This window comes from Eumetopias jubatus, unplaced genomic scaffold, assembly GCF_037043125.1.
Source record: "Eumetopias jubatus isolate StellerSeaLion01/CBP00866 unplaced genomic scaffold, mEumJub1_p1.0 scaffold_14, whole genome shotgun sequence".
Taxonomy (NCBI): domain Eukaryota; kingdom Metazoa; phylum Chordata; class Mammalia; order Carnivora; family Otariidae; genus Eumetopias; species Eumetopias jubatus.
Window position 1 is genome coordinate 100974613 of NW_028274820.1, and position 13426 is coordinate 100988038.

Genomic DNA, 13426 nt, shown 5'->3' on the forward strand with positions numbered 1-13426 from the left:
CCGCTTCCTCCTTTCCTAGGAGAGCTGTCTGGGTCCAGTCAGAGATCGAAACCACATAGTAGGTTAAACATGGGGTATTTGGCAAACATGGAGGCTTTCAGACGTGTCCTTGGAGAAGGTGTGGTGGTTCCGCCCTCCAGAGAGCAGAGGGGTTCTGGTTTGGCAGCCTGGGGTTCTGGTTTGGCCAAGCAAGAAGCCAGCCTCCCGGGTGCAGGTCGGGAAGCAGGTGCATGGTAGGTGGTGGTGTGCGCGTGCCCATGGTCACAGAGGGATCACACTCAGGGCCTGTGGCTCTCGGGCAGACCTCACTTCCTGCATGAATTAAGACTTAGGAGTGTTCGTGACATTTATTGATCAATGAAAGCCAGGTAGGATCACGGATATTCTAAATGACAATCAAGATTCAAAAAACTTTTGCCTCGAAACAAAAGAAAACCAACTTACTGTAAATAAATGTAAATGTTAGCTTTTGGTCCGGGTTCTCAACTGCATGTATGTAGGAAATGGGAAAAGCTGAAAGTAAGCTCTGGAGACAAAGTAGGAATTTTATTTTCCTGTGAGCTCAGTACCAATAATATTAAATGGCTGCCAAAAAGCAAAGTCTGTCTGGTCTGGATCCATAGAAGCAGTTCAGGAAAAAGCAGGTAACCCCACTAGGTGGGTCAGGCCGCATCCGAAGTCTGATTTCACTCTGTGTGCCCTGCTTTACCAGTTACATGGACATATGTCAACACATTTTTCCTGAGGACCTACTATGGGCTTGGCACTGCCCTGGGCCAAAAGACATAAGAAATCTAAAAGTCTAAACATCAAAATTTGATAGTTTTTTAAGATTATGTACAGTATATTCATAAAATGGAATACCAGTCATTCATGACAAATGATTTAGTTTTTATCGAATTACAGAGTTTCATAATACATCTTTAAGTAATGAAAAGTAAGTGCAAAACAATGTATGCAGTTGGGTTCCATCCAGTTGTAAAAAATCAAAAGAATATACATTAAAAAGTTGACTTGATAAAAAAATTATCGGAGCACCTGGGTGGCTCAGCCGGTTAAGTGTCTGCCTTCGGCTCAGGTCAGGATCTTGGGGTCCTGGGATCGAGCCCCACGTCGGGCTCTCTGCTTAGCAGACAGTCTGCTTCTCCTTCTCACTCTCCCTCTACGCTCTCTCTCTCTCTCTCAAATATGTAAATAAAATCTTTAAAAATAATAATAATTATCACCAGGCATGGGTTAAATCTATACTGTTATTTTCTCTATAATGAGCATATATTGTTTGTATCCATTTTTAAGTTCTTTAGCAAGACAGATGAATGTATAAGAAGTGTCTAGGGGAAGATCATCGCTATGAAGCATGCAGGGTAACCTATTATGTTGGCATTCTACGGTTATCTTTTTTGACCACGGAAGCGGAGGGACAGCAGCAGCAGTTACCCATATGCGCCACCAGATGGCGCCAAAGCAGCTAGCTAATCAGCAGCCAGCGTTGCAACTTCAGGAGATTTAAAGGATCTAAGCTTCTCTGGCCAGAATAAGGGTTTTGTTAATGCTGCACTTAAAATTATAGAAAACTTTTCAGAATTATAGTTGAGCATGCCAGTGTTTGCTTTCACAGTGGTTTTTGGACCTCTGTTACAGTGCTGTACCAGCACCAGGGCACAATAACTTAACAGTACTGGTTCTGCAGGTCAGAACTCCCCAAATTCCTGAGATGTGATGAGTCTTTGATTCTGAACCCTGGCTCTCAATAACCTCTAGGTTTCTAGCAGCAGCCTCAGGAGTCAGGTGCAGATAGGCATTAATGATGAATGGTCCTTCCTCAAAGAGGCTTGTTCTCCACGTGGCCAGTGAGATTCGCCCACTTCCCAGCACTGTTTCTAGCAGCCTAGCTTCCTGCAGCTTTGCGCATCTTGGTGGTTACTAGCAGGGACCCGGGAGTGGGTCCAGTTTCTGGGGTGTGTGCTGCTGTCTTGAGCAAGCCCCTGCTTGCATGCCTGTTCTGGGAAGGGACACAGTGTTTCCGCTGACCGGCACCTCACCTGCCACTTACCTGAGCAGGTAGGAAACTCACCGCAGAAAAGCGAAAGGCTTACAAAAGCGATTCTTCACAGGTGGATATAAAGAGGCACAGAAAACTCTAGGAGCTCCCAGTGGGGGAAACTCCACTAGGCTGTATAAGTTGTAAAAAGACAGCTAAGGCAGGAAAAGCCATGTCGGGACTCAGAGCACAAGAGAGGCCCTGATTCTGGGACACCAGCGTTTGTACTTTGTACGTGAGAAATGTAATCAGTAATGTGCTTTGCTCCCACAGCCGGTATCTGTGAGCTCTTTCCATCTGCTTATTTTTCCCTCCCTTACTCCCAACTCACCTCCACTCGGAAGGAACCAGCCCAGCTAGAGCAAATGTGCGTTTGTCCCGGCCAGGCTCAAATGTCCCTGCCCTGTGGGGGCATCCTCCTCTCTTGATAAGCAAAAAAAAAAACAAAACAAAAGCCCCCATGTATATTTACCCAACTTGAATTTCAGCATTTGAATATATATTTATATATATATTCATATTTGAATATACATACTGAAAATCAATACTGGTCTGAGAGCTGATGGTATGGAAAGGCAAATACAGCAGGACAGTAAGCAGATCTTAAAGAAAATTCATTGTTATAGATGCAGCATTTTCTACCTCAGGGGTTAATGCTGGAGATCGGATCAAGCAGATTTTACTCTATTAAAAATGAGCGAGTATCTTAATCCAGCAGAAAATATGGACAAATTATCCACAGAAAATTGCATAAGCTGAAGAACAATTCATAAAGAGCCTTTATCAAGCTCAAAATGTTTTCAAATAAGCCCAGAGAAGGAATAGATGGGCTTCCTGTTTGTTCAGGCTGGTATTTCAGAGTCCGCACCGATGAAGGAAGATATCCGGACCCCCGGGTTCTGAGACGGACTCATCCCGCTGGGAAGATGTGATTCCAGTGCAAGTTAGCAACATTCTTCTAAAAGTGTCTCTTGTTTTCTTCCTGCAGCTTGACCACTATCCTTCTGTGAGTTACCATCTGCCGAGCTCGTCTGACACGCTGTTCAATTCTCCCAAGTCGCTCTTTCTAGGAAAAGTTATAGGTAAGAATTCTGTGCTTCATGTATAAACGTATGGTAAGAATATGTTTGGTATAAGAATTCTGTTAGGTGATGTGAATCTGGATTTTTAAGTTACCGGGTCGATTTCCGCCATTGGGTTCAGTCACCGAGACCTCCTCAGTACAAGAGAAGGTGTGTTGGTTTTCTAAGTGATGCAGAAGAGATGATCAGATCATCTTTGGGGTAATTTGCCTTTGAAACACATTGTGATTGGTGGTTATGGCTTCTGTGTTGGTGAAGGCCAAGGGACCAGCGTCCTTTGGTGTGTGATAGAAACTAAAACAAGTAAAACCAAGTATCTGCTCCCTGCTTCTCTATGTGAAATTTTCTCATTCATTTATTTGAGACCCCCACCTACTAGCAGTATTTAACTTTGTCTAAGCACGTCAACATGGTTCTGTCTTCCTCTCACTCTGAAAAAGCTGGCTGATATTATTTGCAAATTAGAAGGCCAACAAGGATTGGAAAATTGCGGCGAACACCCACCCCCCCCATGCGTGATTGTTAGTCTGAGCATCACTCTTGCCCTTTTCTTGCCATAGATCAGCACCGTCTAGATTAAAATACCAATGTGATTGGTTATATATTTTTAAGTGATTGATGTAGAGCCAGTGAAAGAATTTTTTTTTTACTATGAGAACTCATATTGTGAGTCAAGAATGAAGACAGTAAGATGGTGGGTAATGTGCGGGCCAAGGAGGAGGTGCGTCCGTGTCCAGCAAGTAGCGGTGGTCAGAATGTCATTGATTGTAAAAAGTGCTCATTTTAAAAGATGGGGGCAGGGGGACCAGATAATTAGGAGAATAGGAGACCCGACCTATAATAAAAATAACAATAATGTGCACTTATGTAGGATTTACTGCAAGCCGAGCTCCGTCCTACCTTAGATATATGAACTTATTGGACCTTCATGGCAATTCTATGAGATCATCAAGATTAGACAAGAGCACACAAGACTGTCTCCATTTTACAGGTTAGAAAACTGAGGCACAGAGAGATTCAATATCTTGCCCAAGACCACCTACTTCATAATTGGTGGGGCCAAAACTTGAACCAGGCAGGCAGACCCCTTGGTCTGTGCTCCTGACTACCGAGCCATTATCTCTGTGCCAGTTGACTGAGAAATGAAAAAAGAAAGCTGGGAAAGTTTGGCAGCAGAGGTTGAGCGGTTGAGGGATACGTATTCCTGGACTTAGAACCAGAAACACATCAGGCAAGGCCGCAGATGAGCAGAACACGGGGCCTCAGAGGAAAAGGCCACATCCTCGGGGAAAGACGGGAGGGGGGCATTAGTTCAGTCGACAGGTGGGGAGGAAGGAGGGCTGAAATTCACGCCCACCCTACTATGTTTTAGGCGTGGTGCCAAACATTTCCCACGTGTACATGTGACAACTAAATGGCACAACCGTCCAGTGAAGCAAGACCTGTGATGATTATCCTCATCGGTAAGATGAGGAAACAAGTTGAGAGAGCTGGTCACTAAAGTTACTTAAAGAGGATGTGGCAAAGTGGAGTTTTGATGTGGGTCTCTCTTGAGGAGAGTCCACGGCCTCAAGCAAATCAAAAGAACTTGCCCAGAAGGGAGGCAGCTGGAAGTCAAGGGAGGCCATTCATCAGCAACAAGAAATGGCCGTTTAGTGGAGGAGAGCCCTGACATTCATGAGGTGTCATACATCCTGAGACACTGGTGAATGCCCACGTCTCACCACAGGCATTCCTACAATTCAGTCAAGAATAATTGAAAATTTTAAGTGTTCTTTTCGGGGCCGTAATCATTCCATCAGAACAAACTCAAGACTATGATGGCATGATAGTCCCAAAGACACTATAGTGTGACATTCCTAGAGTAACATCCACCATGAACACACCTGAAACAGTGGATTTCATTGCTTTATGAGAGTCACAACGTCACATTTGACAGGAATGTTGAGGGATTGCTAAATCCCATCACTAGAAGTAACACTGGCTCATCAGTATTTCAGGCCATGTGATTCAGTTCACACTTGAGCAAAATTACAATATACAATGTAGCATGACCTTCAAGGTCATGAACAATAACATCATAAAGGCAACATCCTCTATAACTAAGAATTTACTGGGCTCTAAATCTGTGCCAGGTGAAATGCATAACATGAACCTCAGATGTAGGAGTATTACACCCAGAGTTTTCTGTACCGCAGAGGAAAATTTTGCTGTGCACATAAACTAACCGTGCACATGGCAACAAGTTAATGTCAAGAACATAGGAACACCTGTAAGGAAGTCGCTGACCCCGAGGTGGAGATGGCATCATGGCGTCACGCACAGAAGAGGAAGGTAGGATGCTGCCCCTGGTCCCCAGGGCACTGACGTCCCCCAGAGACTGACTCGTCTACACCAGCCCGGGAGCTCCACAGGGACCAAGGCGGTGACTTGTCAGTCTACTGTCTCCTAACAAGTAGCAAGTGCTCAAGAACCATTTGTTGAATTAATAAAGAGTAAAAGGGGAAAGAAACAAAAGGCATGTCATCGAAGAAACGAGATAGTGGGATGATGATGCTAATCTGGTCAATAAAAGTAGCCCGGAGGCGAGATCCACAGCTCTCACATGCCTTGCAATCTGGTGTTTCTGAAAGCAGGTGTCTGGTAATAATGGAGAATAATGGAGTGCAGAGAATGTCGGCTTTGGAATCAGGCAGAGCTGGTCTCTTAGCTCCGGCGGCTCTAACGGAACACCACACACTGGGAGGCATAAGCCACAGACATTCCTTGTGGTCCTGAAGGCTGGGAAGTCCGGGCGCCAGCAGATCAGGTGTCTGGCCGGGTCCTTCTCCCTGGTTGGTGGGTGGCTGACTTCTCTGTGTGTCCTTATGCGGGAAGAGGAAGCGAGCTCCCTCCTGTCCCTTCTTACTAGGGCACTAATGTCATTCGTGGGGGCTCCCCACTCATGACCTAATCACCTCCCAGAGTCCCCACCTCCTAATGTCCTCACATCGGGGTTAGGATTTCAACATAGGATTTGGGGTGGACACAAGCATTGGCCCACAGCAGCTGGTTTTATTTGAATCCAGGCCTTGCCTCTCATTAGTGTTGAACCCTTGGGCACATTCCTTGAACCCCCGAGGGCCTGGGTTCTCGCAGGTGGTTTTTGTTTGTTTGGGGTTTTTTGTTGTTGTTTTTTTTAATCAATTCGCAGCAACCAGATCCGTGCCTAGCATATAGAAAGCCCTCAAAAAATATTTGTGGAGTAAATGAACTACTCACTTAGTATTAAGCTAATAACATCTTAGGAAGTACCCAACACAATGCCTACATAAATGGTGCATAAATAAAGAAAACAATTGTCTTTTCTTGATGCCAGCTCTGTGGCAGTCATTCTGATGGGTGTTGCAAGCAGAGTCCTCTCTGTAATCCCCCCAGTGCCACCCAGACCACTGTTACCCTCATTGCACGGAGGAAGGGACCACAGTTGAGAAAGGTTACATTATTTTCTTGAAGCAGGATTTCCCAGCACCACACTATTGACATTTTGGGTCAGACAGTTCCACGTTGTGGCGCTGTCCCATGCACCGTGGGACACTTAGCAGCATCCCCGGCCTCTACCACCTAATGCAAGTAGCACCCCCCAGCTGTGACAGCCAAAATTGTCTCCAGACATTGCCACATGTCCCCAGGAGGGCCACGTCAACACCAGCTGAGAACCATTGGCTCTCAGTCCGCCAGTTGGTCTTTGGTGGAGGTGGGATTTGAACCGAGAGATGTGTGACACCAAGAGCTACGCATTGCTTCCTGAGAACACCTGCATCTTTCAGAATGATGAAAACACAGGGAGGGGAGCTGATACCCTGAAGGTAAATTCTGTTAATACAATCAAAGGAGTCATAGTGAGGGCCACAAAGACTTGTGGGCACTTGGGGAGGCTAATCATTGGCCACATCCTGAAGCCAATATTCCTTAAATATTTGGCCATTTAGTAGGAGCAGGATGAGTGAGAAGCATTTTTTAAGTTCCCCTTTGAAAGCGACATATATTTCAGTGAGAAACGGCCAATATGCATTCACCAGCTATGTGAATACTCATCTATAAAGACAGACTGAACTTCAAACAGATACCTCATGTATTCTAGTGAGGTTTGACACCCCGTAGAGAATGATGCCCCCCAGCTGTTGCTTAGTTGGGTCAGCTGCTAATCAGAAACCGATCCTATAAAAGAAGGGAAAGGAGATGGATCTAAATAAATAATAGGACTTCACATGGAGATCTTTGATGAGCAATGCTTGAAAAAGGACACATAAAAAGGATGAAAGAAAGAGTACCTAATCAAGGACAAGTTTGATCTTTCTAAAGCGAATGGAAGAAATATATTTATTTAGAAATAAGAATGTGATCACTGTCAGCCAACATCAAAATTTTAGAATGGATTGCTCCCTTTCTCAGTCCTTCTAGAAGGAAGTCAGAATCACAAGCAACAAAGTTTGACAAAGTAGAAATTTCATTGGCGGTCATTATGTCCATATTGTATCATTTACTAGCTGAGTGATGTCACTGACTTTATGTATATTATTTTCAGCAACAGATTTAATAGTATCTCAAAAACTCTTTAAATCAAGGGAGAGAAAGATAAGCAGAAGCCTGAAGCAGGATTTTCTGTTTACTTCTTTTTTAACGTTTCTCTTATTTATTTATTTATTTATTTATTTATTTATTTGACAGAGAGAGAGAGAGCACAAGCAGGGGGAGTGGCAGGCAGCAGGAGAGGGAGAAGCAGGCTCCCCACTGAGCAGAAAGCCTGACATGGGGCTCCATCCCAGGACCCTGGGATCATGACCTGAGCCGAAGGCAGATGCTCCACTGACTGAGCCACCCAGGCGCCCCTTTTTAACATTTCTATCAATGGAAAGAATACAAATAGGATGTTTATTAAACTTGCAAATGACACATAGCTAATAAAAGGATGATTTAACAAGCTAGGTAATAAAATAAAAACGTCAAAAGCATCTTGATGGCCTAGAAAGATAAGCTAAAACAATGGCATGAAATATAATGAAGATAAACTTAACTCCTGCATTCAACCAACAAAAGAAAGAAGAAAAAAAAAAAAAGACAGACATAAATGGAAGACAGAAGACCCCTGGTATCATGAAAAAGATTCAGGTTGGATTTCTGGGGAGTTTGGTATGAGCCAAAATTACGTGGTGATTGGTGTTTAAATAAGTACTGTACTGAGCTACATTCATACGAGAATCATGTCCAGAGCAAAGAGTATAGTCAGACCCCAGAGGGATGTCATGGCCTATTCCTAGGCACCTCATTTTAAGATAGATGTTAATCTTCTGAGGAAAAGACCAGATGAACAAAAGGCCCCCCAAAGGAAAAATCTGAAGGCCTGGGGATACTAAGATATGATTAAAAAGACATGAGAGAATCCATTTCCAGTCTTAGACAGCTGCTACCTGGACAGGGGAGACTTTGTAGAGGCTGACTCGCCAGGACCAGAGAAGACTAGTGAGAGCAAGACTTCAGTCCCTCCAAGAACTTCCTGATAATTACTGCTATTAAAACATGAGTGACCGCCATTTTGAAGCAGTGGACTCTCCATTATTGAGAGTATTCAACAAAGGGTCACTGGAAATTTGTACTTTGAGTTTTCTGGTTGGAGTGAGACCAGATTAGAGAAAGCCTAAAAACCCTTGAAATGGTATACTTTGTGACGGGAGTAACTTTCTTTTTTTAAAAGGTGAGAAATGGAGTATTACAGTGGAGAAGTTCCTCCATGTGAGAACTGACAGGATAATTTGATTCAGGGCTCCTTGACATGCATCATTCAGTGCTATGGGTGCAGTATGGATGTGGATGAGAAGAATGTCACCATATGTTAGTGTAATAGACAGCCTCAGTTTTCAGGATGGCATATTCATTTTAATTTTAGAAAGGTATTTCTGAGCCCTCTTCATTTTTTCAAATTAACTATTTGTGCCAGTGTTGTAAATCACAGTAATATAAAATCATAATAAAGTAGATCTATACTATAATAAAAAGACAGCAGTTCCTCTGTAAGTTTGAGAAGCTGTGTTTGGCAACGATTGCTTTACTGAGCATTGTTATTTGTCAGTGGCAGTGGCAGTGGTAGCAAAATTAAAGGTGAACCCACTTGAATTTAATATGGTTTGTAAGTCTTGTTGGTCCCAGATCCTAGTATTTTCCAAATTGCCATTATTTAAAGTAACTCTGATAGAGGATATACCTATTGGTAGCCATTGTATGATTTGCATTATATTCTAAAATGTGAATATGATGATCTTTGGATATAACATCCTTATTCTAGGGCTTTCCAAAACTTTCTGGAACTTTGGCAAAGCCTTCACACACAGCAGGAAATGACATACTTCTGTCTGCATGCACTGGGGAGGTGGTATACTGTGGTAGGCATTATGCTGCTCACTGAATATTTCTGACCAAAAAGTTTTGAGTAGAAAAGACATAACAATGTCTGGGCTAGAACATTTAATTGCTGGTGCAAGAGTCTCTAGAGTCCTTCTGTCCCTTTGTCATGGGAACTGGAAAACCTGAAGACCATGGTGGTTCCATCACCTGGGGCCCTCTGTGACCACCATGAACAGAGAACCCCATCAACTCATGACAAACCCATAGCACAAGAAAGGAAGGAAGGGAGGGAGGGAGGGAGGGAGGGAGGGAGGGAGGAGGAAGGAAGGAAAGGAAGGAAGGAAGGAAGGAAGGAAGGAAGGAAGGAAGGAAGGAAGGAAGGAAGGAAGGAAGGAAGGAAGGAAGGAAGGAAGAAAGAAAGAAAGAAAGAAAGAAAGAAAGAAAGAAAGAAAGAAAGAAAGAAAGAAAGAAAGAAAGAAAGAAAGAAAGAAAGAAAAAGAAAGAAAGAAAGAAAGAAGAAAACTCTTTTTAAGCTACTGAGACTATAGGGCTGTTTGTTACTGTGGCACAACCTGGCCTATCCTGATTGATACATAAGGGTTAGAGCTGAGATCAGAACTTTGCTATCACACACTTGGGTTTTCATTCTTAGTTTATGACTTGCAGACTGTATGAAATTTGCAACGTGACCTAACATCTTGCACATTCTGTTTCCCTATGTGTAAAATAGGAATAGTAATGGTCCATACCTCACAGGATTCAGCAAAATAATACATGTTTAAGAGAAAACATGGGGTCTGCCACATAGTATGTGTAATAAACATTAGTTATTTTTATTCAGCCATAATTTGGCAAGTATGTAGTGATCACTTCTCATATGCCAGCCATTTATACACCATTGATACACCAGTGATGTTCAAGGCAGGCACGGTTGCTGCCTTTAGAGGGCTTGAGTTCTAACGGGAAGAAAGGAGAAGTCAATGGAAGGAATTAGAAGTGGTTGGACACAATGGCAAGGTAAGTGGAAGATGGCAGTGTAGGATCCTTTGGGAGCAAGTAGGAAGGGCACTTCACCCAGTCCAGGAGACAGGGAAGGCATACCAGAGGAAGTGGCATAGAAGCCGCGACCCGAGTAAGAAGTTAGAATTGTCTGGGCAAAGGAATGGGGTGGCGGAGAGGGCAGAAGGAGGAGGGGTTTTCCAATTCTCTGTTGCTCTACAACAACCTACTCAAAACTTTGTGGCTTAAGCAATACTTCATTATTGCAGGCAGGTATTGCATGCAGTGGCCTGACTGGATGTCTCTTCTGCTTGATGTGGTCTCCGATGAGGTGTTAACATGACTCGATGATCCAAAGTGGCCTCACCCACGTGGCTCCAGGAGTCTAGCGGAGGCTGTTGGCCAGAGGCCTCTGTTCTCCCGCACTGGCTCCACGTCATGGCTGCTCGCGCGTCCTCCCTGCGTGATGGCAGGCACTAGAAGGGGCATTCCAAAAAGTAAAGATGCAAGCTAGAGATCCCTAAGACCCTGCCTCAGAAGTTACTCAAATCCCTTTTCCCTCAAGTTGTTGGCCGAAATCTGGGCTCCAGCCCAGATTCCAGGAAAGGAGATGCAAACTCTACTTCTTGATGGCTTCGTGACAAGTTCCCACTGCAGAGGAACAGGTGGGGTGGGAGGTATGGTTGTGACCGTCTTGGGAAACACAGTGTGCTATGAGGGGAGTTTGCAGATTTCTTTCAGAGTGGTTGAGACTAAAGTGTATGATGAGGATAAAAACACAGCAGCAGTAAACAGGTGCAGACTAAGACAAGCTTTATGAGTGGGTCCAAATGTTCTCATTTGCCCGGGACAGTCCCAATTTCCTACTGCCAAGACGAGAGCAAATTATTAGCAATGCCCAGGTTCACTCTAAAAATGTGACCCAGGGGACACCTGGGTGGCTCAGTCAGTTAAGCATCTGCCTTCGGCTCAGGTCATGATCCTAGGGTCCCAGGATCAAATCCCACATCGGGCTCTTTGCTCAGTGGGGACCCTGCTTCTCCCTCTGCTTGTGCACTCTCTCTCTCTCTCTCTCTCTCTCACACACACACAAATAAATAAATAAAAATCTTAAAAATAAAAATAAATAAAAATGTGACCCAGTGGGGATTGAACTAGGCTATCGCCGTCTTGTTTTGGGTTTGTCCAACAGGAGCACTTGAGATCAGAGACCCAGCCTGTGGTCCAGGGAAAGGAGAAGCCTCCTGGGGGTGTAGTTGCAAGAAGATGAGGAGATGAGGGTTTGAATACAAGTTTATATGGGAGCAGATCCCAGGGCACATTAGTAGAGTAGTGGCGAAATGAAACAGGGGGAGGAATGGAGCGTCATCGAGCTACTCACCATGTGGGCAGTGGGAGCTCAGGACCGGTGGGGAACTGTGGGAGGCAGTTCACAACCTGATCTCAGCTGATGCAGGAGGAAGCCAGAGCATTGCGCCCCCTCCTCTCCGTCCAGCTCAGGCGAGGGCTGCTTCCGGGAGTCTGAACTCCCCAGCAGTTCCTGCTCACCCTCTGTTCCTTCCCACCCTGCTCCCCAGGCAGAAAAAAACGCAGAGCATGGGGATCCCAGGCCTTGGTCTTTGGAGTCAGGGGTGAGTGTAGAGGCATAAGGCGGGGCCCTGGCTGTGTCTGCATATTAAGGGTTTATTTACAAGCCATGTTAAGGTTTTAATGTTATCCTGGGAGCAAAAAGGTGTCATGGAAGGATTTTTTGTTTTGAATCAGGAGAATAAGCTGATCAGACTGACGCTTTAGAAAGATAACATCACCTGCAGGGTGAAAATGCTTCAAGGAGTCGAGTGAGAGGCTACAGGGACAGCAAGCGAAAGGCTGCTGTGGCTATAACAGAATTTCACGTTGTGATGCACCAGACAACTTGGGCATGCCGAGGAAATGCAGCATCTCTGTTTGTCTATGATAATCTGATATTCCTTCTGGATAACAAGGGCAAATAAACGAAAGCCCGGTCTAGCTTACAGTTGAATCTGGCTTGATTATTTCAACAGTCCCTTCTGGTTGTGCTCTGTCCCTCTGGAATGAAAATGTTCAGTCTCTCCAGTGGCCTTTCGGTCCCCTGCTTTCTTTCTAGAAGATGGTGACCAGGTATATAGAATACAGATGGGGATGGGCAGCAGGATGTGGCAGCTTAAGTGTGCGTCTGACGCCATCACAGGGAGGTCCCAGGGTCATGCTGTCCTTCCTTGGGTTCACATGACCTGCCATCTGCTGGCCTCCAGCCCAGCATCCTGATGGTAAAATCGGTGGTCGGTGAACTTAGAGTCCCCGTCTGACTCAGGCAGTGCTCCGAGGAGCACCCGCCCTTGCTCCCTTTGCCTCCTCTGTCCCCTCAGCTCTCACTTGAGACAGACCCCCAGTCTCTGACATGGCCTTCATCCTCCCCGTGGCAGATGTCAGCACCCCCAAGGCAGCCTCAATGGTAAATCACTGGCTTTATCTCAGAGTCCCCTCCTCATAAGACTGAGGGGCTGCCGGCTCACTCTTCTTCCCTCTCTTAGTGAGGCTGGGTTGCCCCATGTTGTTGCAAGACCCCCTACATGACAGTCTCCCCCTGAGCCCCAAACTGGGAAGCAGGACACAAGCCCCCTGCCTTCAGTCCCCTTCCTCACCCTTTATAGACACACCTCCTGTTCTCTGGACAAAGATTAGCCCGTCTGGGTCTCTTCTTTCTCTCATAGTCCTTTCAGGCTTTATTATTTTTTTTAATTTAATTTAATTTTATTTTGTTATGTTAATCACCATACATTACATCATTAGTTTCTGATCTAGTGTTCCACGATTCACTGTTTGCGTATAACACCCAGTGCTCCATGCAGTACGTGCCCTCCTTAATACCCATCACCGGGCTAACCCATCCCCCCACACC

At 44.9% G+C, this 13426-nt stretch overlaps 1 protein-coding gene across 1 annotated transcript in view; it reads left to right on the forward strand.

Moving 5' to 3' along the window:
• Nucleotides 1-13426, forward strand: part of CNTNAP2 (contactin associated protein 2) — a 1403550-nt gene that overhangs the window by 1289641 nt on the left and 100483 nt on the right. The window contains exon 21 of the mRNA XM_088018399.1: nucleotides 3030-3123. Coding sequence (XP_087874525.1) covers nucleotides 3030-3123 — 94 coding nt within the window. The remainder of the gene's footprint in view (nucleotides 1-3029; nucleotides 3124-13426) is intronic.